Source organism: Amblyomma mixtum, chromosome 7 (assembly GCF_055824585.1).
Source record: "Amblyomma mixtum isolate Tamu chromosome 7, ASM5582458v1, whole genome shotgun sequence".
Lineage (NCBI taxonomy): Eukaryota > Metazoa > Arthropoda > Arachnida > Ixodida > Ixodidae > Amblyomma > Amblyomma mixtum.
The window spans coordinates 115,922,004-115,944,764 of record NC_143018.1 but is presented as its reverse complement, the minus strand read 5'-3'; the positions used below and the strand labels follow the sequence as shown (position 1 = coordinate 115,944,764).

General features: G+C 48.2%; 1 protein-coding gene and 1 pseudogene across 1 annotated transcript in view; one reads left to right on the top strand and one right to left on the bottom strand.

Annotated features, from left to right (window-relative positions):
* Nucleotides 1-22,761, top strand: part of LOC149337285 (uncharacterized) — a 193,414-nt gene that overhangs the window by 57,483 nt on the left and 113,170 nt on the right. Inside the window, exon 3 of the mRNA XM_089554376.1 lies at nt 10,601-10,796. Within this exon, the coding sequence (XP_089410502.1) occupies nt 10,601-10,796 (196 nt within the window). The remainder of the gene's footprint in view (nt 1-10,600; nt 10,797-22,761) is intronic.
* On the bottom strand, nt 12,121-21,586 carry LOC149337287 (uncharacterized; annotated as a pseudogene).

Here is a 22,761-nt window from a genome sequence, read left to right as displayed (position 1 = left end):
AAGATTGTGAACATATCAACACTTACCGAGGTATGATAAAAAAACATTCATATGGGCTGACAACACTGCATAGCAGCATGAAAATACAGAACTGCATAAAAGATGACTGTGGTAAGAAAAAAATGCTTCATACCATGACAATGTGCACAAAAATATGAAAAACAAATTTACGAAGAAAATAAACAACAGAGAGATGGGGATAAAAAACCGCGGCGGCAATGCGTGTCGGCTTGGGCGTGCGGGAGAAATGGCGCCAGGAGCGCGCGCAGCTGGTTACGAGGGACTAGGGCGACGCGTCGAAACGCGGGGACGGGCGCCAAAGAGCTGCGCTTTAAAAAAATTTCAACTGAATTTTAGCGGCGTTACCGGTAAAGCTGGAATATCACAAGTCATGGCTGCACATTTTAGGCCAAAATGTCTCTCCCCTCTAAGAATTCTGTACCAAATACGAGAGAACATTGCCATTAAAAACTCCATACACATGGTTCACAGCCTAGCATACAAAACTGGCATTCGGGCTACTCAGCGCCTTCTCACGCCCCACTACCTCCGGTCCGCAGTTAACGGTCATGCGTGTGAGTGAACGCTCACTTGTCTCCCCTGCCGTGCAACAAAAGTGTCTCGCCATACCAAGATGACAAACCGGGCCTTCCTTTCACCAAGCTGACGGTTCGACTATGTTCATCTGGACATTAGTGGATCCCATACATGTGCCCTCACGTTCTCGCTACATGCTCACCATAATAAAAATATTCACATGCTGGCGAAAGGCATTTCCTAATAGTGACATTACACCTGAGACTGTTTCGCTCGCCGCTGTGAGGGCATCGCGCGGGGCCAATGTTCATGAGGGAGCATCAGAGCATGAGCATACTTACTTGGTTGTCGCAGGCCGGCCTCTAAAGATAGATATTTAAATGGAGAAGGAAACACAGGACAAAAACACACGCCCGTGGCTCACTGTACAGATAAGCTAGTGTGGAGGCGCCCAGCTGTAAAGCGTCCGAAGGTAGCACACGCGGAGCGTTGTCACTGCGGGTAACGGCCTGGAGCGGAACAGACCGGACGTCAAGCCCGTCTGTTCTGAGTGCACACAGAGGGCACCCATAAGAAGTAAATAAAAACGCCACAGGGTTGTGTAACATTACACGGCAGCACTCCGTCCTGTATTTACTACGTGCCGGGAGGACAATGTTAAGTGGTGAGGCATGGGAGAGGCCTTCGCCCTGCAGTGGGCTTAGTCCGGCTGATGATGATTCGTTTAGAGCGATAGCTCCGTTTAATGCGCCAACCCTCTCGACAAAACTTTTCCTGTCTGCTGCCTGAATTGGACCTTCAGCCTAGCCAAGGTGAAGGTGCGCCTAAATAGAAAAAAGATGCAGAAAAAGAGAGCATATCTACGACTAGGAGTCGAACCCGTTTTGGTGCGAACGCACCTGCTCCTCAGGACGCTGCGCGAGACCTCTAGGCTATCGGCACATTTTTCTTCTTTATTGCCACTTGCAGCGAATACAGAAAGACGAACACCTCTCGATTTAAACTGCACCACACCCTAGCGTAGTCCATTGCAGAGCCTTGTCTTCATCAATTTCCACTTGCTCTGTCTGGCGGCACTGCCAGTTCATTGTCGCCTACCTAGCCTAAATCAGTTTCTTCCCATTGATTCTGATTTACTACACATGCTCTGCAGTTCCCAATATTTCAAAATTTGGCCCGGCCCATCCTCCAAAATTTGACTTCATCCGATTTCGCCCATAATTGATGACCAACCATAAATGAGCGTGCCCGACCCGATGATGACCTCCAAATTCGGCCCAGGCCATTCCTGAAATTTATCGATCAAAGTTTTGGTATCGCCGTAGTTGTACACTTTCTTACTTTTTTCCTTCGCTACCGAGGCATAAGCCTGCAATTTCACGGCAACCGATTACTTCTCTTTGAAATTGTTAATCTTTATGGAATGAATACAACCAATATTTACCTGCAAAAATTTCTTAGTTACCTGTATAAAGGCGAATGTTTCTTTTTTAGGAAAAAAAATCTTCCCAAACACTTGAAAAATGTGCATCAGATAATAAAGCCGATATATTAAGTTTCGCACTACAGACAGTACAAAAACATTGGAGGCTTATCAAGGTTAAGCCGAGTGGATGCGAAGCATGTCCTTAGCGTTTGGAGGCATCTTGACCGCATACACGCCCGGCGCAAAGACGCTGGCGCGGTTGCGGGCACAGAGACTGACGCGACGGCGGGCGCGCGCCGCCTCATCCCTGGCGTGACGTCACATATCACGTGATGCAGCGATGGTGGCGCCGCCGCCGCGTCGCGCGCGACGGCGCGAACCGAAGCGGGGAGGCCTCCGCCGGGCGACGTCCGACGGCGCGATATGAGGCCCCATCTGCAGCCGGTGTGACGTCATCACGTGACGTTACATGTGATCTCACTTCAAGGTCAATGGTGGCCACCGCCGGGAGGCGACCGACGGCGCGATATGAGGCCCCATCTGCAGCCGGTGTGACGTCATCACGTGACGTCATGTCACGTGACCTACTTGAAGGTCACTTGAAGGTCAATGGTGGCCACCGCCGGGCGTCGCGCGAAGGCCCGAAACCTACGTTAATATGCTTCGCATAAAACTCATCTTGGCTTTTTACTGCTATGTACACTAGAAAAACACATATCACCATGTATGCACTCTGCCACAATAAGGCCAACACGTTCTCATAATTCAATAACATTCATATTTCTGCTTTCGTCGCGAAGGTTTTAATCACTGTGTACAGCGGACGGCGGGCATACGCGCGAGCAGCATGGCCTGGTGCAGGCTCCACTGCCTGACCTCGGACTGCTGGTAGCCCTGCTCCCGTTGAGAAGCTTCACCGAACAAATCCCACCTTACATTTGATGGAGGTGGTGGGGAATATCCTCTCGTCCTGGAACTACGCAGCCGAACGCTACCCCCTACCGCGATGCTTTCGAACCACCAAGCCGTACAAGTAAGCCCGGCCGCCGTCGTCTGTGCTCGTTCTCTCCGCCAGCGGGACCCCATCTCTTCAGCGGCACGGACGACCATGATGTTGAAGACTGGCTCACATCGTATGAGCGGGTGAGCGCATACAATGAGTGGGACGCGCAAACCGAACTGAACAATGTGATTTTCTATCTGACAGGCCTGGCAAGTCTGTGGTATCGAAACCACGAGGCGGACATTACATCATGGTCCGTTTTCAAAACGAACTTCTCAGATGTATTCGGCCGCCCAGCTGTCAGAAAACTTCGTGCCGAACAGCGCATGCGTGCGTGGTCGCAGCAGGCAGGAGAGAACTTCACGAGTTACACCGAGGATGTCGTGGACCTGTGCAAGAGGGTGAACGCACAGATGTCCGAAGCCGAAAAGATCAGGCACACTCTCAAGGGAATTGATGACGACGCATTTCAGATGTTGTTGGCGCGAGACCTGCTCACCGTCGCCGAAGTCGTAACCCTATGCCAGAGTTTCGACGAACTACGCAAGCAGTCGGCTCTGACACGTGAACACACCATGAGCATTGACACGCTTGCTGGCCTGAACGATGCAAGAGACCACTCATCGCTCCTGCCACACATCAAGAGCTTCATCCGTGAAGAGTTTCTCGGCAGCTCTCGTTTATTTCAAGCCACCACGAGCCATCACCACACATAACTCCGAATCTGATGCACATCATTCAAGAACAGGTCGCTGAGGCTCTCCTGCAAGCCGTCTCCTACTTTTCTACGCCGCCATTGTCTGCCGCTGCCTTATGCCATGCTCACTTTATCCGCCGGTTTTCCAGCCCCTTCGCATTGCGCCGCGCGGTATGCGTCGGAACCGTCGAGCTCTTTGATTCTATTTTCAACCACCCCGACGCTGCCGCAGAACCAACGCCGGTCGCCATAGACGCCCTCAGCTCACCTACTCCTGCGCCCGCCACGTTGTCGACCGACCTATTCCTTCGCTTTATTGACGCCACTCTTCTGCCAACTCAGCGAACCCAGCTTCTTGCGCTTCTTGAGGAGTTTCGCTCTTCCTTCGATTTCAACCAACGTGTTTTGGGGCGCACCACGACTGTCGACCACCGCATTGACACCGGCGCCCATGCCCCTCTGCGGCAACGCCCACATCGTGTTTCCGCCACTCAACGACGAGTGCTTCAGAGCGGGTTATTCAGCCTTCCACCAGCCCCTGGGCCTCACCGGTTGTCCTCGTCAAGAAGGATGGCTCCGTTCGATGTTGCGTCGATTACCACAACATTAATAAGATCATACGCAAAGACGTCTACCCTTTGCCCCATATTGATGACGCTCTGGACTGTCTACAAGACGCTGAGTCTTTTCTTCCCTTGATTTGCGCTCTGGTTATTGGCAGCTCCTAATGGCAGCTGCAGATCGTGCCAAAACCACGTTTTTGACCCCTGACGGCCTCTACAAGTTTAACGTCATGCCTTTCGGCCTCTGTAGCGCTCCTGCTACTTTCGAGCTAATGATGGATACAGTTTTGCATGGCCTCAAGTGGAAGACATGCTTGTGCTACCTGGACGATATAGTTATCTTTTCGCCCGACTTTCAAACGCATCTATGTTGCCTGAAGCACGTTTCGACATGCCTCAGAAACGCAGGCCTGCAGCTGAACTTAAAAAAATGCACCTTTCCTGCCCGCGAACTGACAATTTTAAGTCACGTTGTGTCGAAAGATGGTGTACACCCTGAGCCTGCGAAACTTCGAGCCGTGACTGAGTTTCCCAAACCTTCTACCACTAAGGAACTTCGCAGCTTCCTGTGGCTCTGCTCTTATTTTAGGCGTTTCACTCGCAACTTTTCCACAATTGCTGCCCCTTTGACTCAGCTGCTCGGCACCAATGTTGATTTTTCGGCTTGGTCACGCACATGCGACGACGCCTACAACACCTTGCGTCGTCTCCTCCCGGCATCACCCATCTTGCGCCATTTCGACCCGGCGGCCACACCGAAGCCCACATGGATGCCAGTGGTATTAGTCTTGATGCAGTGCTCGCCCAGCGCAAATCTGGCTTCGACGAATATGTCGTTGCCTATGCCAGCCGTACACTTACCAAGGCTGAGCCTCACTACTCTGTGACTGAAAAAAAATGCCTCGCCATTGTGTGGGCCTTAGGCAAGTTTCGCCCTTACGTGTACGGCCGTCCTTTCGGCGTCGTTACGGATCATCACGCCCTTTGTTGGCTTTCCTCACTAAAGGATCCTTGCGGCCGCCTGGCGCGATGGGCGCTGCGTCTTCAAGAATACAACATCCGAGTCGTGTACCGGTCGGGCCGCACGCATCAGAACGCCTTGTCTCGCTCCCCGCCGAACTTGCCACCTCTGCCAAATCGACGCCCCTCTTCCGTCTCCCACCATCAGTAACCTGCCTTCTGGCCAGCGCAACGATCCCTGGATTCGTGCTCTTCTTGACTTTGCCTCCAAGCCGTCGGCGGTTGCACCATGCAGCGCACTGCGCCGTCAAGCTTCACATTTTGAGAACAGACATAACGTGCTTTATCGACGTAATTATCATTCAGCGGCCTCAGCGACAGAGGCTGCGTCTTCCTATCTGAAGTCATCAAAGCTCTTCTCTGTGAGTGAAACGTCATCCATCGGACTTGCACCACTTACCTCCCTCAGACAAACGGCCTCACTGAACGCTTTAACCGAACTCTGGGGGACATGCTGGCTATATACGTTGGTTCGAACTACAGGAACTGGAACCCCATTCTCCTGTATATTAAGTTCGCGTACAATACTGCTACGCAGTCTACAACCGGATTTTCTCCTTTCTTTCTCCTTTACGGCCGGCATTCCTCCGTTCCCATTGATACTGTCCTCCCCTACCACCCTGACGCATCTGAGTGCACCACCGTTTCCGAAGCCGCCAGGCACGCCGAAGAGTGCCGCCAGATCGCCCGGTCACTCACGAAAGCTACCCAGGCCATTCAGAAAACCCGCCACGATAAAGATCAACCTCCCCAGCATTTCTCACCCGGCTCTCTTGTCTGGCTGTGGTTACCTTCCCGTTCTCCGGGCCTCTCCAGGAAACTGCTCGCTAGGTAATACGGGCCCTACCGCTTCTTGCCGCAAACATCTCCAGTCAACTATATAATTGAGCCCCTCACGTCGTCACCCGATCTCAGACGCCGCGGCCGTTAGACAGCCCATATCAACCGCCTCAAGACATACCACTACCCCGCTGTCTTGTCCTCCCCTTAAGTCGCCAGGATGGCTCCTCCTCTGTCCGGGGGCCATTGTAAGGAAGACGACGGGCATACGCGCGAGTCGCATGGCCATCGCCTGGTGCACGCTCCTGGCTCCACTGCCTGACCTCGGACTGCTGTCAGCCGCGCTCCCGTTGAGAAGCTTCACCGAACAAATCCCACCTTACAACTGCATGTTCCTTGTACAATGAACGCCTGGAGCAGACTTCAGCTGAGATCGCCGAATCTTACCGCTACAATAATTCTCATCTCTGGTTAAAATCGTGTTTATTTTTTTGTGTCGACAGTTTGTACCTATGACTTCCTCATGCACTTCGCCCAAACTGTATATGAGCTTTACACTTTATTCATATCCCTAATGGCCCTTTCCTGGCATTGCATAGACGAGATTGCCCTCTTACATAGCAAAGCAATTTGATACCTTTGATATCAGAGTTGCCTTTTGCGGCGTAGGCAAAGAATTTTAGGTCGTTCTTTATTTTTAGCAACGAGCAAACTACGGTGAATCTATATGGAAATATGTATGCAGCATTTTTGAGCACTGACTACGCACTCATTCTTTCAATTTTTTTCATGCTTTTGAAAATGGCTGCCAGTTTCGACTTTTAAATATGTAAAAGTGCATTTTTCGATGCATTCTTTTTGTTTACACAACTGTGAGTTTTTGTATTGTGTACACCACACTCCTGTTTGCGGCCTACTCAAAAACGTGAAGTATTGTGTAAAATAAATAAATATTTTTAGTGCGCGTTCAGGATGCTTTCATAGTTTCGTTTTGGGGGCATGATGTCTGAAAGTGAAAGGAAGGCTCGGAACGAAGTAAGAAACAAGAAAAAGCGCATCAAGAGCATGTATTAATACTGGAGGCAAGGTGCGAAATGGTAACTTGATGACGCACCACAATGTACTGCATGTGAAAAAAAGGAAAACAAATCAAGGAACAAATGATGACAATACGTAACAAAAAACGAGACTAAAAACGAAGGATGAAGCGAAACCGGCATGAGAATCTAGACAGAACACAAAACGACAGTCAACATGAGTAAAGTTGAATATGGTAGAATGGGGACCAACAATCAGCCGGAGTAGAGGCAGAACTGAAGGCACTGCAGAGGAAGTTTATGACAATAGATAGCAGCTATGGTGAGAGAAAACTACAGTGAGCGCATAATGGCAAAAACTAAAAACTATGAAAAGATTGACCATGAACCCTGACAAAACCGACAGCTAAGGTTAAAAAAATTGAAAATGGTTGAACTCAATTAACATACTTAATATATCATTTGTTCTGTGGTTCTGACTGGTTGTGGTTTTAATTGCAATTACCCAACTAACGCTAATAAATTGGGTCACTAACTAGCAGAGTGCGTTCACATTTGACCTAAACTTTCCAACAGTATATGACTGCGTGGTATAGCCCAAAGTATTGTTTAAGAGCAATTAACCAATTAGAATAATCATTTCGGCCCGCTAACTAGCACAGCGAATTTGCACTCATCCTAAAGTTTGCAACGGTATATGCTGGATGATGCACCACAAAGTTTGTTTTTCTAAACAGCGAAAAACGGTAATAATTCAGGTCACTAACTAGCACAGTTCTTTTACACTTGGCCTAAGCTTTCTAATGGTATACGAATCGATGTTATAGCGCGAAGTTGTAGTGTAAATTGTAAATGTCTAATTAACGCTATTTCAGCCCACGTATTAATCGACATGACTGCATGATTAACCAGAGGTAAACTCATGGTTCATCACGAGACATATACAGCTTTGACCTTGGCTCATCTTGAGGGTTAAAGTGAGGCGTTTTTCGAGGTTACACCCCAGTGAGTAGAGCTCACGCCCTAAAGATCGCACGTGCAAACATTGCCAGAAACTTTGAAGGTCACCTTCCAGAAAAGCGATTTCAGTTGGTGTTGGGTTCGTTCTTTTGCATTTCGTCCTTGTCATTTTGCGCAGTTTTTTACTTTCCTTGATCATGAGCCAACTAGACCGCACGAAAGTTCTGAACGACAAAGGAAGGGAACACAAGGCAACAAGACAAGGCTGGTATTCGTTCTGACGGGGCCCATGCGACAGATTCTATGTTCATCCGATTACGCTGCAAATCCCGATCAACTCGGTGCTCGTATTCTGCCAGCTCACTGTTACGATCCTCCAGGGTCAGGATCAATGAAAGCGGTTAAAGAATACCGATGTCAGTTTCGGGCGACTTTTAAGACTGACTGCGTACAGAGCACGACACATTGCCTCGCTTGCCTAAGTGCTGCAATGCATTGTGCCGCGGTGGAAAGCGCTGTATTTCGCTGATCACCTGCATATCCCGCATGGGCCAAAAGTTATATGATAGCTTCGACATCAGGTGGTTGACATATCTTTGTGTAAATTCAGCTTATTTGATTAAATTGATTCCCTCTACCATATTTGTTATTGTAGCAATAATCGCTTATTCTGTCTGCGTATTGGTCATATATATTTCCCGATTTTAAATCCAATTTATACGAAAACAAAGAAACCCAGAAGCAAACTTCTATTCAAGACATAGTTACTTGTCCACCGATTCCATACTTGAATAATTAATCAGTAGGTTCGGGTTTGCATAGCTGCAGTAATCAGGTTTGGGCGGCTTAGATATGGTTGCATTGAAAGCACTTGGCATGTACTTTAGTGCACCTGCGAAGAAAGTAAGCAGCCAGCAACGTGCCCATGGCAGTGTGTCCTACAATGCGCACATTGAAGAATTCGCACGTATCGATATTTCAGCTGCATTCCCTTGCCATACGTCCTTGAGTGCAGTAGACGATGCAATGCCGTATTTTGCAGCGGCAGCTACATTGGCCACGAACTTGCGATGTCGCTGTGGCGGTGCCCCGAGGAGGCACAGAGACCAACCATGAGCCGTTGCCTAGAACTGCTGCAGCTGGCGGATACCGCAAGCTCACCGCACCATCTGGCGTGACGTCACACCGCGCGCCTCGCCGCGGTGCCGCAGCTGCCGTTTGTTACGACGTCACACCGCTTGCCTCGTTGTTGCGCTCGCCTCCGCTCGCTTCGCCAGCTCTGTCGCATGCCTGGTAACATGTCGGAGGATTGAAGAGCAGAGCTCGCGTGCGCGGCAACCACAGTTGAGGCGGCAGTGTGGATTGCGACAAGTCTGCTAAGCAGCAGTCCTGGAATTGACATCAGAACGAGATGAAGAGGGAACGAATCGCCCTAGAAACAGAGGAACAGGGCGCCGAACGACTGGACAAACGCCGCGAATGTGCCGCAGCGAGCTTTCGCTACGTATATTCAGGCATAGCTTAGCTAAGTCACTGCCAATTTTTTTTTTGTGGTGTTAGCGTTCATACCCACTGCTGCCGGGTTCCAAATAGCAGTCGGTGCTAACGTCCAGCAACTATAATCACATGATTACCCCTACAAAATCCAGTGTCTCGTGCTAACTTCGTTTTCATAGGTGGAACGTGCTTTCGCATCATGGCACTGGCGACGTGCATTGAAATGCAACTCAACATTGCATCCTGCAGTAACTAAATGGCACAGAATGGCAGCGGCATGGCGTATCAGACACGTTGCTCGGGGAAAATGAGTGCAGCCGAGCCTTGTGCTCTGAAAGCCTCTCGTATGCAGCTTGGCAGGCCTAAAAACGAGTGGTGGGTGGACACAGGAAGAATGCACACGGGACACTAGCAGCAATGAAGGAGCTTAGTTCTGTGCGAAAATGTTTATCGCTCCATAACGCCCTCGTCATAGCCATTGAAAACAGATGCGTTGCCGGCACGTAGTCCCACGTGTCAGCAGCGGTCATCAGCGGTTAACATCTGCATTATCATTGGTGTAATTCCATTGTATTTTTATAGCATCATCGCTTCCGAAAATTTTGTTACGTATCAGTTGGTTATCGGGGAATGAAACCCGCAGCAGGCACAGAAAGTCGCCGTAGGAGGGTCCTTCACTACATTTTGACAATATAGCTCTCTATGACGCGTAGTGCCATGGTACAAGAAGCGGCCGGCTTTCTCAGTTCACTTGCTTAACGATCCAGCACCGCCGTCGAGAGTAAATCTCGTGTCCTTGTGCAAAATACAGGAACGCAACGACCGCCTAAAGAAAGGCCTGGGTCAGGCTGTTGGTGAAATGTGAATGCAGAACATACAATTCAAAATGCGCGTGCCAACTAACAACTGTCTGTATCTTATTTAAACTTAATCAGCTGGCGCCTATCCTTGTTCTATGTATCGTGCCCTTGTGAGCTTCCCATCTCGTGTTCAGTAAGACCACTGAGCCACCTTAGTGCATCGGTGGTGGTATGCAGGGAACTTGGAGTCTCATTTTCGTTGTTGTTGCTCCTTTTTCAGTGGGTATGCTGAGGTCGGGATGCGGGACAGATACGGCGGCTTCCTGACATGTACTCTAGATGAACAGCGCTGCTTCATATCTAAAAGAAGAGTGAGTTACAAACACATGCTTGAATATAGATATCATGGTTTCCAGAGCATAAGACACGTACAGACTAATCTGACTATGAGAATTATGCAAGAAAGAAGACTGCAAGTAAGTTCATCAATTTATTCACTTCATCTTGCTTAGGTGTGCAAGGACGTTCTGCACAGGGATAAGGATGCGATTTATTTGCGTTGTGTGTGAAAGCAAACAATTACATCCTACTCTACGCGTACCTGACGTTGCACCGCTGAATGCATTTACTCTGAGCAAGAATTAAGGCACAAAGCTGATCACATCGCGTAGCTAATTCATTTTTAAACAATATTAGTGAAGCACTTTCGAGAATTTCAGTGAATAAAGCAAAAATGCAATAAATTTGCATAAGTAGATTACAGAAGAATTTTTCTCGTACTTAAGAGGGTGTGCACCTCAATATTTGTCGACGTGCGCTGAGACAAAGGCTATTACGGTCCGTTGGCCAGTTTTTGGTTTCAAGGGAAAAAATTTTGTTTCTGATATGCCGATCTCTCAAAAAGAAAGAATCGTCTGTAGTTTTGCAAGAAACGTCGAAGCTTTCTTGGAAAAATCTTACTGTTTTTGTCCAGTGTAATAATTGTCAATTAGTATGGGATTCAACTACTGTTTCAAATATCAAAAACCAAAATTATATTATTCCACGAAAGAAAGCAATTCGTGCCATCATGAACACACCACTTGACAGTCGCACGTAACCACTTTTTACGGAACTAAATTTGCTTTCCATCCCAGACATGTACAAAGCCAAATTGCTCAGGTGATGTGACATCCGTGCGAAAGGTAATAATAAATCGTTAGATAACATCGCTAACGTTAACATCTCTAACATCGCTAACATCGCTGATGTTAACAAAGCTAAAAACGAATATTTGTACTACGCGACATGCCAAAATATTGGAAAATCCACAATCACGCAGAAATTGTGGACTTCAAATGCTGCGTCATCTCCTTCCTCCACACTTAACCAGAACTAGGTAGAATTGTTTAATTTGTTTAATGATGTAACCGCTTCAAAACTGTAATATTGCATCCAACATTTTAAATAAACAGGCATGTTGTTTATGTCTCATGTATGTGTCACATCCGGTATCATGAAGCCCTGTGTAGCGAAGTTTTTTTCTTACATGCATAAAGATGTATGGCCCCTGATTCTGTAAGCATTCTTTTGTGTGTATATTTTTAATTTACATTGCTGTTCCACCTCCTCAAAAAAATTTGCTTCTTAAAACTTGCTCTATACCATGCTGCCATGTAACGAAAGGGCCTTGGGCCTAGTCAAGCTCATGGAGGGGCTTCTGTCGACGGCCATCAGTTCAGTTCAATTTATTTCGTTAACGACCCCTATTCAGGGCTATTACATAAGGGGCGGGGCTACGGATATAACACGAGGTTTTGTTTAATCTGTCATCAGCTGCGTTATCTCTTGGTGGAATCTTCATGGACAGGCGATGGCTGCGACTTGGGGGGAGAGGCCACTTCAGTCAGATGCTGCTCGGGCAAAAAACGAGGCCGAGAATGCAGTAGTACGGGAGTGTGGACGAACAACTTGAAGGGGGTGACCAGTGCGCTGAGATATGTGTATGCGACGTACGATGTAGGGTGCTTCATGCAATGAACTTTTGAAGAATTTGTTAAAAAGGCAGAAACTAGCAATGCGCCGGCGATGGGAAGGAAGTGACAAGTTAATTTCAGCTTTCAAAGACGATACACTGATGTTGTATGAGTATCCGGAATGAATGAATCTAACAGCGCGATTTTGAACCCGTTCGAGGTTAGGCTTCAGAGAGTTTTGATGGGGATCCCAGATGGCTGATGCATATTCAAGTTTAGGTCTTATCAGTGACTTATATGCTAGTAATATCAAGTGTTTGGGTGCATGGCGCATGTGGCGTTTGAGGAAACCTAGTTTTTTTTGGCTCATGAAATGACGTCCACAATGTGCGCATTCCAGGATAGGTCAGTTGATAGTGTGATGCCTTGGTACTTAAATCTGCCCAGATTCTATTGGCAGGTTGCCTATTATGTAAGCAGAACAAAAAGGTCTAAGACTTCGGGTGTATTACATGTGCTTACATTTGTCAGATTTAAGAGTCATTAACCACTGGTCGCACCATTCTTGTACACTGTTAAGGTCAGTCTGAAAAGCGTTTTCTCTGAGAGGTTATTTACGTTATTTACTGTACAGTAAATAACGTATTCGTCAGCAAGTAAGCGTATTGAGGAAGACACATGCAAGGGTAAATCGTTAATGTATATTAAGAAAAGAAGAGGAGAGAGGACGGATCTTTGTGGGACGCCTAACATTACGGGTAGGGGGCTAGACGACTGGCTGTTTATGAGCGCAGATTGAGTACGATTAGTAAGAAACTGTTCTAACCATCTTAAGACATGTGGGTGTAAATTTAGGAGGGAAAGTTTTAGCAGCAAGCGTCGGTGGGATACTTTATCGAATGCTTTAGCCTAATCTAAAAATACAGCGTCTGTCTAGATGTTACAGTCAAGATTTGCATGCAGGTCATGTAAAAAAGTGCGAAATGTGTTTGACATGAAAATCCTTTCCTAAGTCCATGTTGTGAAATTGAAAAAAGTTGCTAGTATCTAAGACGTTCATGACTTGTAATTATATGACATGTTCCATGATCTTGCATGGCACGCTAGTTATTGAGACAGGACAATAATTCAAAGGGGAAATTTTATTACCTGATTTGAAGACGGGAACGACCTTTCCCACTTCCCTGTCGTGAGGCAAAATACCTGCAGAAAATGACTGCGAAAATATCAGGGAAAAAAATTTTCCAGACGTATGTTTGGTATTCTTTAACACTTTCGATTTGATTCCGTCGGTGCCGGCTCATGATGAGTTCAAAATTTTTGTATGGGCTAGTCGGTGGTTGATCTTAAGGAGGGTAACAGCAGCGCAAAAAAGACGGGGACACAAGAGACACACAACCAACAGGACTGGCGCTGACTAACGACTGAAATTTTATTGAAAACGGCAGAGCTTTAAATACGAAGAGGCCATCACAATTCCAAGAACAAATGACTCGCCAAAAGATTATGTAATGCAAGCATCAAAACCACTCAAATGGACATCACACAGCCCGATAATCACTAGAAGGCATGTGCAACTAACTAAAAACCAGATGAATCATGAAAAACAACAGAACAGCATGTAATCTCGTGTCAAAGACTGATACACGGAAGTCAGTAGCGTGGCAAACGCCGAGTGAAACGCGTGAAAGTAAAACAACGAAAGAACACCCCAGGGGGCCCCGGCAACAACAACTTCAAGTGTGAGCCTATGCTTGGGGAGTCCGAAATTAGGACCAGAGCGAGGGACCAACGCCAGAGGGAGGTGATCGAGGCCTGGCTCATATCCAGAGGAGGTGACTGGTGCGTGAGCAAGCCATCGATTGCCTTATCGAAGAAAGAAATCAGGTTTCTGGATGGTAGCATTGGTTAGCCGCCTTTGTGCTTTTAGGTATTCTCTTCGCAGGATGCCTTGGTTTTCCTTACTGCTTTCTTTTTTTTTTAAGGTTCGCTTCTGTAGGTGCCCGGGGCCCCTGGGGTGTTATTTCGTTGTTTTACTTTCACGCGTTTCACTCGGCGTTTGCCACGCTACTGCCACGCTAGGTTTCTGTGATAGTTTCTGATGATGGATCGCAGTAATAGCGCTTCGGGCCAATGAAAATGGTATTTAACAAGAGATTACATCTTGTTCTGTTGTTTTTCATGATTCATCTGGTTTTTAGCTAGTTGCACATGCCTTCTGGTCATTATCGGGTTGTGTGATATCCATTTGAGTGGTTTTGATGCTTGCATTATATAATCTTTTGGCGAGTCATTTCTTCTTGGAATTGTGATGGCCTCTTCGTATTTAAAGCTCTGCCATTTTCAATAAAATTTCAGTCGTTAGTTCAGCGCCAGTCCTGCTGGTTGTGTGTCTCTTGCGTCCCCGTCTTTTTGCGCTGCTGTTACCTTCCTTATCGTGATGAGAGTTTATTATTTTGAATTTAAGAAACGATACCATCAACAGGGAAAACTGTGGCCGGCATGTTATTCGTTATGTTTCTGGGAAGGCTAGACGCAGAAAGTAGGCCCTTATCCTTGGTAAATAGAGATGAAAATGCGTGATTAAACATGTCAGTGCTGTCAGCATCTGCGATTATGGTTTGTTGGTATCAGGTCTAGAATAGTGGCGGAGTTCTTTGCTATAAATGTAGGCTCCTTAATGAGTTGCGTAAGGTTAGAATTAAGACAAACGTCAAGAAAATAATTTGATTTAGTGTTAGCAGCCGTTTGGGTACACCAATCAATATTTGGAAAGTTAAAGTCACCGAATAATGGAATACGTGCGTTAGGATGTGATGTAGCAACGTCACACAGTATTTTATTTATTTTGTGCAATAATCAGGATCATTGTTTCGAGGGAAGTAGCAGACACCCGGCAATACTGTTTGGGGCGAGGCTCGAATGAGAAGGCAAATAATTTCCAGATCTGAGGCAAGGTTAACTGGCGAACATGACAGCTGCTGGCTTGCTGCTATTACACTCCCCCCCACCTCGTGTTTCTTTACAATCTTTGCGATAAATATCAAAACCGCGAAAGTCTCTCGGTATTTTATGGTCGCTAACATCGTTGTTCAACCAAGTTTCTGTTCGGATGAAGAGGTTACTATCAGATGATGACATGAGGGTGAATACGGTATCTCGTTTCAGAAGAAAGCTACGAATGTTGTTAAAGATAACGGAAAATGAAAGCTTGTGCTGAGGCGTAGAATGGGAACAGTTTCTTACCCTGGTATCACGAGATGATAGCTATGAGGTTTCTGTGATGGTTTCTGATGATCGATCGCAGTAATAGCGCTTCGGGCCAATGAAAATGGTTTTAAAAGGAGGGGCGAAAGCTACTTTTTTCTCTTTTGCAAACGCAACAAGGTGTTTGCTAGCAATTTTAACAGGCAGTCAAAAATCTTCGCCGATACAAATATCGGTACCATTCAACTTGCGTCCATTAGCCAAGATAAGATTTTTAGTCTTGTGGTATGTGAAATTTACGATGATTGGACGGTCTTTGTTCTCAGAGTGGTGGCCGATGCGATGAGCACGTCGATTTCTTTTGTGTATAAATTGATATTTAAAAGAGTATTGCATTGATCAATGATTAGTTGCTCCGATTGCGCAGAGGTTTCAGATGGGTTTGTGTCGCGTATGCCGTAAAATATTAGGTTGTTTAGTCGGCATCGGTTTTCTAAACCATCAATACGGTTTTCTAAACTGCATATGAGCTGAGTAGTTTGGGCTGCATCACCTTTGACGCTGTCAATTTCTGCTTGCCGAGCCATTAGGTTTTCGTGCCCGCTCTCTGCTTGAGTTTTCATGATTTTGTTCACAGCCCAACAAGAATGGAATAAAAGACGAAAGAGTGACTCAAACAAGCGCAGACTATCAACTAGTTTTTATTGAAAAACGAAAGGCGTATATATATATATATATATATATATATATATATATATATATATATATATATATATATATATATATATTGATGCCCCCAGAAAATGTGACCCGCATCATCCGACGCGAGCTCGAAGCTATGTCCCCTGCCCCCCTGCATCTACATGATGGCGACAACCGCTTGCCTACCATCTCTCTGGTACAAGCTGTCGTCCGCCAAGAGCTTGCCAACCTTGGTTTCCAGCCCGTCAGCCCTGTACGGTCTTCACCACCACCCGAAATCACTGCCATTGCTCCTGGACGACCTTCGTACTTCACTCCACGTCGCCGAAACCCTAACGAGTGGCGGACAACCGACGACAGGCCCATTTGTTTCCATGGCCACCGCATTGGCCACATCTCCCGCCACTGTCGAAATTATTGGTCCCGTCGCAGCACATACCGTCCTCTCAGCTCCCACCGCGACGACGAACAGCCCAGCCACTACACGCCCCCTCCAGCCCAGCACAGTGCTACAGTCGACGGCCAGATTCCCCGCTCCAGCCGCTCCCCGTCCCCCCTGCGTCGCCAGTCTCGTTCGCCCCAACGCCGTCGCTCCTCTCCTGGCCCCTACGGACGCTCGCAAGCGGAAAACTAGACGCTGCAGTGTCTGGAGGTGATGCTGCAGTACAGCCCCAGTCCCAAAATCCTCGATTAGCCCTTCGCGCGCACCATAATTTGCTCGCCATTCATGTCGATGGAGTGCCTGTGAGAGCCCTGATCGATACAGGCGCGCACGTATCCGTCATGAGTTCAGCCCTACGGCACCGCCTCCGAAAAGTACTGACCCCTGCACCCAAAGCCGTTCTCCGCGTTGCCGACGGCGGAACGCCTCATGTTGTTGGACTATGCACAGCCCGTGTGACCATATCCGGCCGCCATACATCCGTTCTGTTCTCTGTTCTGGACCAGTGCCCTCATGAAGTCATTCTTGGCCTCGACTTCCTGTCTGAGCATTCAGCCCTCATTGACTGCGCCACTAATGTTGTTCAGCTTGACCTTCCTCTTTCTGCTGAGTCGCCGTCCCCAGTTATACACCGTCTTTGTGCTGTCGACTTTGTCCGTCTACCGCCTCAAGCCGCAACTTACATTTCTTTCTCATCTGTTCCCCCTGTACCTGATGGTCACTACGTAGTCACTCCGGAACTTGACGTCGCCCTGACGCGCAGCATTGCGCTTCCACACATTGTATTTACAATGTCGGCCAACCGAGCGTACCTTCCGGTCCTGAACTTTGGTTCATCCATCCAACCGCTCCCGCAAGGCATCTCACTCGCCACGCTGTGCCCTGCTGCCGAATGTGTGATATCAGTGGTAGACAGCTGCTTACCTTCCACTCAGCAATGCCGGTTGCCTGCGGCCCCATCAACAGCGAACCCAACGGACGACTACGCCGACATGATCGCTTCTGACCTACCGCCGATGCAAGCTCGCGATCTTAGGTGCCTCTTATCATCTTTCCGCGACAACTTCGACTTTGATAGCCGTGTTTTGGCTCGGACCTCTGTGGTGACGCATCACATAAACACCGGTGATTCCGCTCCTCTCCGCAGACGTCCGTACCGAGTGTCCAGCGCCGAACGCACCGTCATAAATCAAGAGGTGGACAAGATGCTCGCAAAAGACATCATCGAGCCCTCGTCAAGTCCTTGGGCTTCACCAGTCGTCCTGGTGAAAAAGAAGGATGGCAGCTGGCGCTTCTGCGTTGATTATCGGCACCTCAACCGCATCACAAAAAAAGACGTATATCCACTCCCAAGGATCGATGATGCCTTAGATTGCCTACACGGCGCCAAATATTTCTCTTCAATTGATCTTCGATCGGGGTACTGGCAAATTGCCGTTGATGAAAAGGACCGCGAGAAGACCGCCTTCGTGACGCCTGATGGCTTATACCAGTTTAAAGTCATGCCGTTCGGCCTCTGTAACGCCCCGGCTACCTTCGAACGAATGATGGACTCCCTTCTTCGTGGCTTTAAATGGTCCACCTGCCTCTGTTACCTAGACGATGTTGTCGTGTTCTCGCCTACTTTTGCCACGCACCTCGAGCGCCTCTCCAATATTCTGACAGTGTTTCGTAACGCCGGACTTCAGCTGAACTCATCGAAATGCAAGTTCGGTCGTCGCCAACTCACTATTCTCGGACACCTCGTTGACGCTTCTGGTGTACGCCCAGATCCCATCAAAATTCAAGCTGTGAAGGACTTTCCTCTTCCAAGGTCGTCGAAAGATGTGCGCAGCTTTGTCGGCTTGTGCTCGTATTTTCGCCGTTTTATCAAAGATTTCGCCGGCATCGCTCGTCCCCTCACCGATCTTCTGAAGAACGACACCCCCTTTACCTGGGGCCCTGCTCAAGAGAACTCATTTTCATCTCTCGTCCATTTGCTGACCACTCCGCCCATCTTAGCACATTTTGACCCGTCGTCTCCCACAGAGGTTCGCACCGACGCCTCCGGATATGGCATCGGCGCCGTCCTAGCCCAACGTCAACAGGGTCAAGATCGAGTCATCGCTTATGCCAGCCGCCTACTTTCAGCGGAAAAGCAAAATTACACCATTACTGAGCGCGAGTGTCTTGCCCTTGTCTGGGCAGTAGCTAAATTCAGACCCTACCTGTTCGGCCGTTCATTCGCTGTTGTCACTGATCACCACGCTCTCTGTTGGTTGTCTTCACTAAAAGATCCCACCGGTCGCCTTGGTCGCTGGGCATTGCGCCTCCAAGAATACTCATACTCCGTCGTGTACAAGTCAGGGCGCCATCACCAGGACGCTGACTGCTTATCCCGATACCCTGTGGAACCACCTGACCTAGAGGACGCTGAGGCCCTGCCCTGCCTCTTGGCTATCTCCGATCTTGCTGATATTGCCAACGAACAGCGTCACGACTCATCTTTACGACCTATCTTTGATGGCATCCGTTATGCAAACCAATCTCCGTCTCTGAACCTTTATGTGCTCCAGAACGGCATTTTGTATCGCCGAAACCTACGCTCCGATGGCCCTCCGCTCCTGCTCGTGATACCCCAACGTCTACGCTCTTCTGTCCTTGAAGAACTGCACGATCTGCCGACAGCCGGTCACCTTGGCGTGTCCCGCACGTACGCTCGGGTGCGGCATCGCTTCTTTTGGCCTGGTCTCTATCGTTCCGTCAAGCGTTACGTGGCTGCTTGCGACCTGTGTCAACGTCGAAAAAGGCCCTCCACTTTGCCTGCTGGTCTTCTGCAACCCATCGACATACCTCCGGAACCTTTTCACCGTGTTGGCCTCGACCTTCTTGGCCCTTTTCCGACGTCCCTCTCCGGCAACAAGTGGATCGCTGTCGCAACTGATTATACGACTCGGTACGCCATCACGCGTGCTTTGCCGTCCAGCTGTGCTACCGATGTTGCCGATTTTCTTCTGCAAGACGTCATCCTTCACCACGGCGCCCCTCGTCAACTGCTCACCGACCGCGGTCGTTATTTTCTATCCAGAGTAGTTCACGACATTCTTCGTTCGTGTGACACGCAGCACCAGCTCGCGACAGCTTACCATCCACAAACCAATGGGCTTACGGAAAGGTTCAACCGCACGCTCACCGACATGTTAGCCATGTACGTATCGCCAGACCACCGAGATTGGGACGCAGCCTTGCCTTATGTGACATTTGCATATAACTCTTCCCTTCATGACAGAACAGGCTATTCTCCTTTCTACCTTTTGTTTGGTAGGCATCCCACCTTGCCTTTGGACACACTCTTGCCGCCTTCTTCAGCCCCCACCACTGCTTACGCTCGGGACGCCAACTCCCAGGCCACGCTGGCGCGCCAAATAGCACATAGTAGGCTCCAAGCCTCTCAAGTTTCCCAGAAGTCAGCCTACGACCGCTGTCACCAGGCCGTCGAATATACCCCAGGATCACTCGTCCTTCTCTGGACGCCCTCTCGCAGCGTCGGTCTCTCCGAGAAGCTCCTTTCGCACTACCGTGGCCCTTACCGTGTCGTGCGCCGTGTTACCGACGTGAACTATGAAATTGCTCCCCTTGAAACCTCGCCCTCGTCCTCTGGCGCCACCACCGACATCGTCCACGTCTGTCGCCTTAAACCTTATCACGACGCTCATACGTCGCCTCCCTAACGCCGAGACGGCGTTTCAGCAGCCGGGGGTCCTGATGCGGGTAGACGACGACGACAAAGAGCGATGGCACGGGTGGGAAGAGTAGAAGACGACAACGAAGTTTGGACTGTGTTCTCGGTGCCGCTCGCAGCTGTTCTTGTCTATTTGTAAATATCTGTAAATATATTCTTTCCCGCAACAATATATATATATATATATATATATATATATATATATATATATATATACACACACAAACATTAAAACACTTATCACGACAACAAAAGTTATCTGGGAGGCACGTGGGAGTTCAGCTAACCCAATTCCCTCTCGGATAAAGCAATGGAAGGGCTGTTGATACACAAAGAACCTTTCGTGAACAAAATCATGAATACTTACCAACTCGTCCAAATTTCCGTCTCTATTTGAGCCATCCTTTGGCTCAGGTCAAGTATTTTCTCATCAGTAGCTAGGAGTTGGTGCTTCAAATCTTGTATTTCTGCAATTAGAGTGTCCTGACCGGCATTTCATTTCGGTAATTCGCTTACTACGGCGGCATTATCGTTAGCGCCGGGGTTGTTTTCAATGTCCCCCGACACCAACAGCAATGAAGGAAACACGGATACGCATTCAGTTACAATGACAAGGCAGATGTGAGGGCTCGGTAGCTGTATCAAAGCGTAACTGCTAGATTTTTTAGAAAGGGATTCCGTTTTACTAACCTGCATGGCGAAAACCATAGGGTTAGCTGGCAGTGTTGTGGCAGAGCCATCGACCCAACAGAGTGTTGCGGTTGTTGTTGTTGTTGCGACTAAGAGAAGAAGGAAAAGGAAAGTGCACGGGCCTGCCCACTGGCTCCAGCCGAGCGACCACCGCTGCCATGTGCAGACAGAGGAGAGTTAAAAGATCAGAGGAAAGTGAAAAAGGAAAGAAAGGACGCGCGTCGCAGCAACAACCGCGTCCGCCGAAACGGACGCTGGCTGAAAAAACAGATAAGCGGCCGTCGCCGCGCAGAGTGTTGCTGAAGGTCTCTGTTCTGTTATATGCTGCTGGTGGATTCCTGTCCCTGTCACTTGGGCCGCCCAACGTCGGTCGAGTTCCCAGGCATCCACGGATGGTGCTTGCGCACGTGCTGCAGCGCCGATGACAGTCACGATGCCGGTGTCCAGTTCGCTTTTTTCCCACTCCGGCGCATGCCTCGACGGCACAGTCCAGTGCGAATTCGGCAGAGCGGGCAACATGCAAGTGACTGCGGCGATGAGCACCTGCATGGCGAAAAACCTTAGGGTTAGCTGCCAGTGTTGTGGCATAGCCACCGAGCACACCGCCAGCTTTTTGTGATGCGGATATAAAGATTTCGTTTCAACATAATAAGACACCTAAACAGTCGCATTTGTCATTTCGCAAAAATACATTTTTTGATCTGCGAACACAAAATAAAATTTTACATCTTGCGCAGACATCACGAACCTGACTCTCCGAAAGGTCCTGAATGCAGATATCATTTAGCTTTCATTTTTAGTGGGCCCCTGAATCTATTGGCTACATGTATGGCCTCATATTTATGCCTGCCAAAGGTGCACAGTTCCTTTTAACTACCCGGCTGTCACTGCTGCTTGCAATTTTGTCGTAACTTGTGGTGGGAAACTCCACTTTCAGAGCTTTACATTCTTTGTGTTTAAGGTCGAGAAACTAATATTTGCCCATCACGTGATAGTGAGCCCTACCATTGGGAAAATTTGCCCTCGTGTATAGATGGAGACGCTGTTTTGATGATATGGCTTAATTTTAAATGTGAGGCACGACTATGCCGATCCTTGAACGGTATATGCCCAACATTCTACGACAAAATTTTTTTAAAACTGAAAAGCTCTAAGATACTTTTATAGAAATATTAAAATTAATGGTCGATTCTTCTCGTATGTACCAAAATCATCCTTTTAAAGTTTTTCCAACGATTGCATCGGATGTTTAGCCTGCCAGAGAAAACCAAAAGGAACGCGTTTGACGATACCAAAAACGCTAATAGAAAAACATGCAATACTGCTGCCGGGTGACCTGCGTATATATTGATTCCTATAGTGAAATCTTGCATTATCTGAAAACTCGCGTCCATCAACGGTTCGCTGTTAAAAAATGCTTTTGTGCAGATTTATTAGGTATGCATGCCCAGGAAGACAGGGATATTCTTCACTGGGATTCGTTGGACGTAGAAACTACCCTGTGCCTCGAACGAGGCTTACGCCCAAGCCACTAGTCCATTCGTCACCTCCCACCGTCACCTCCCTGAAAAGTGATGAGGACATTTTGCTTTCCCAACGTTTAAACTCTTCGCCGCCCACACTCTTCCTTATTTTAATTTTCTCCGCCTACTCTCCCTTAAATGCGGATGGGGGATTTCTTTTCTTCTTTGCCCCCCCCCCCCCCCGCCCCCGCTGACGATACG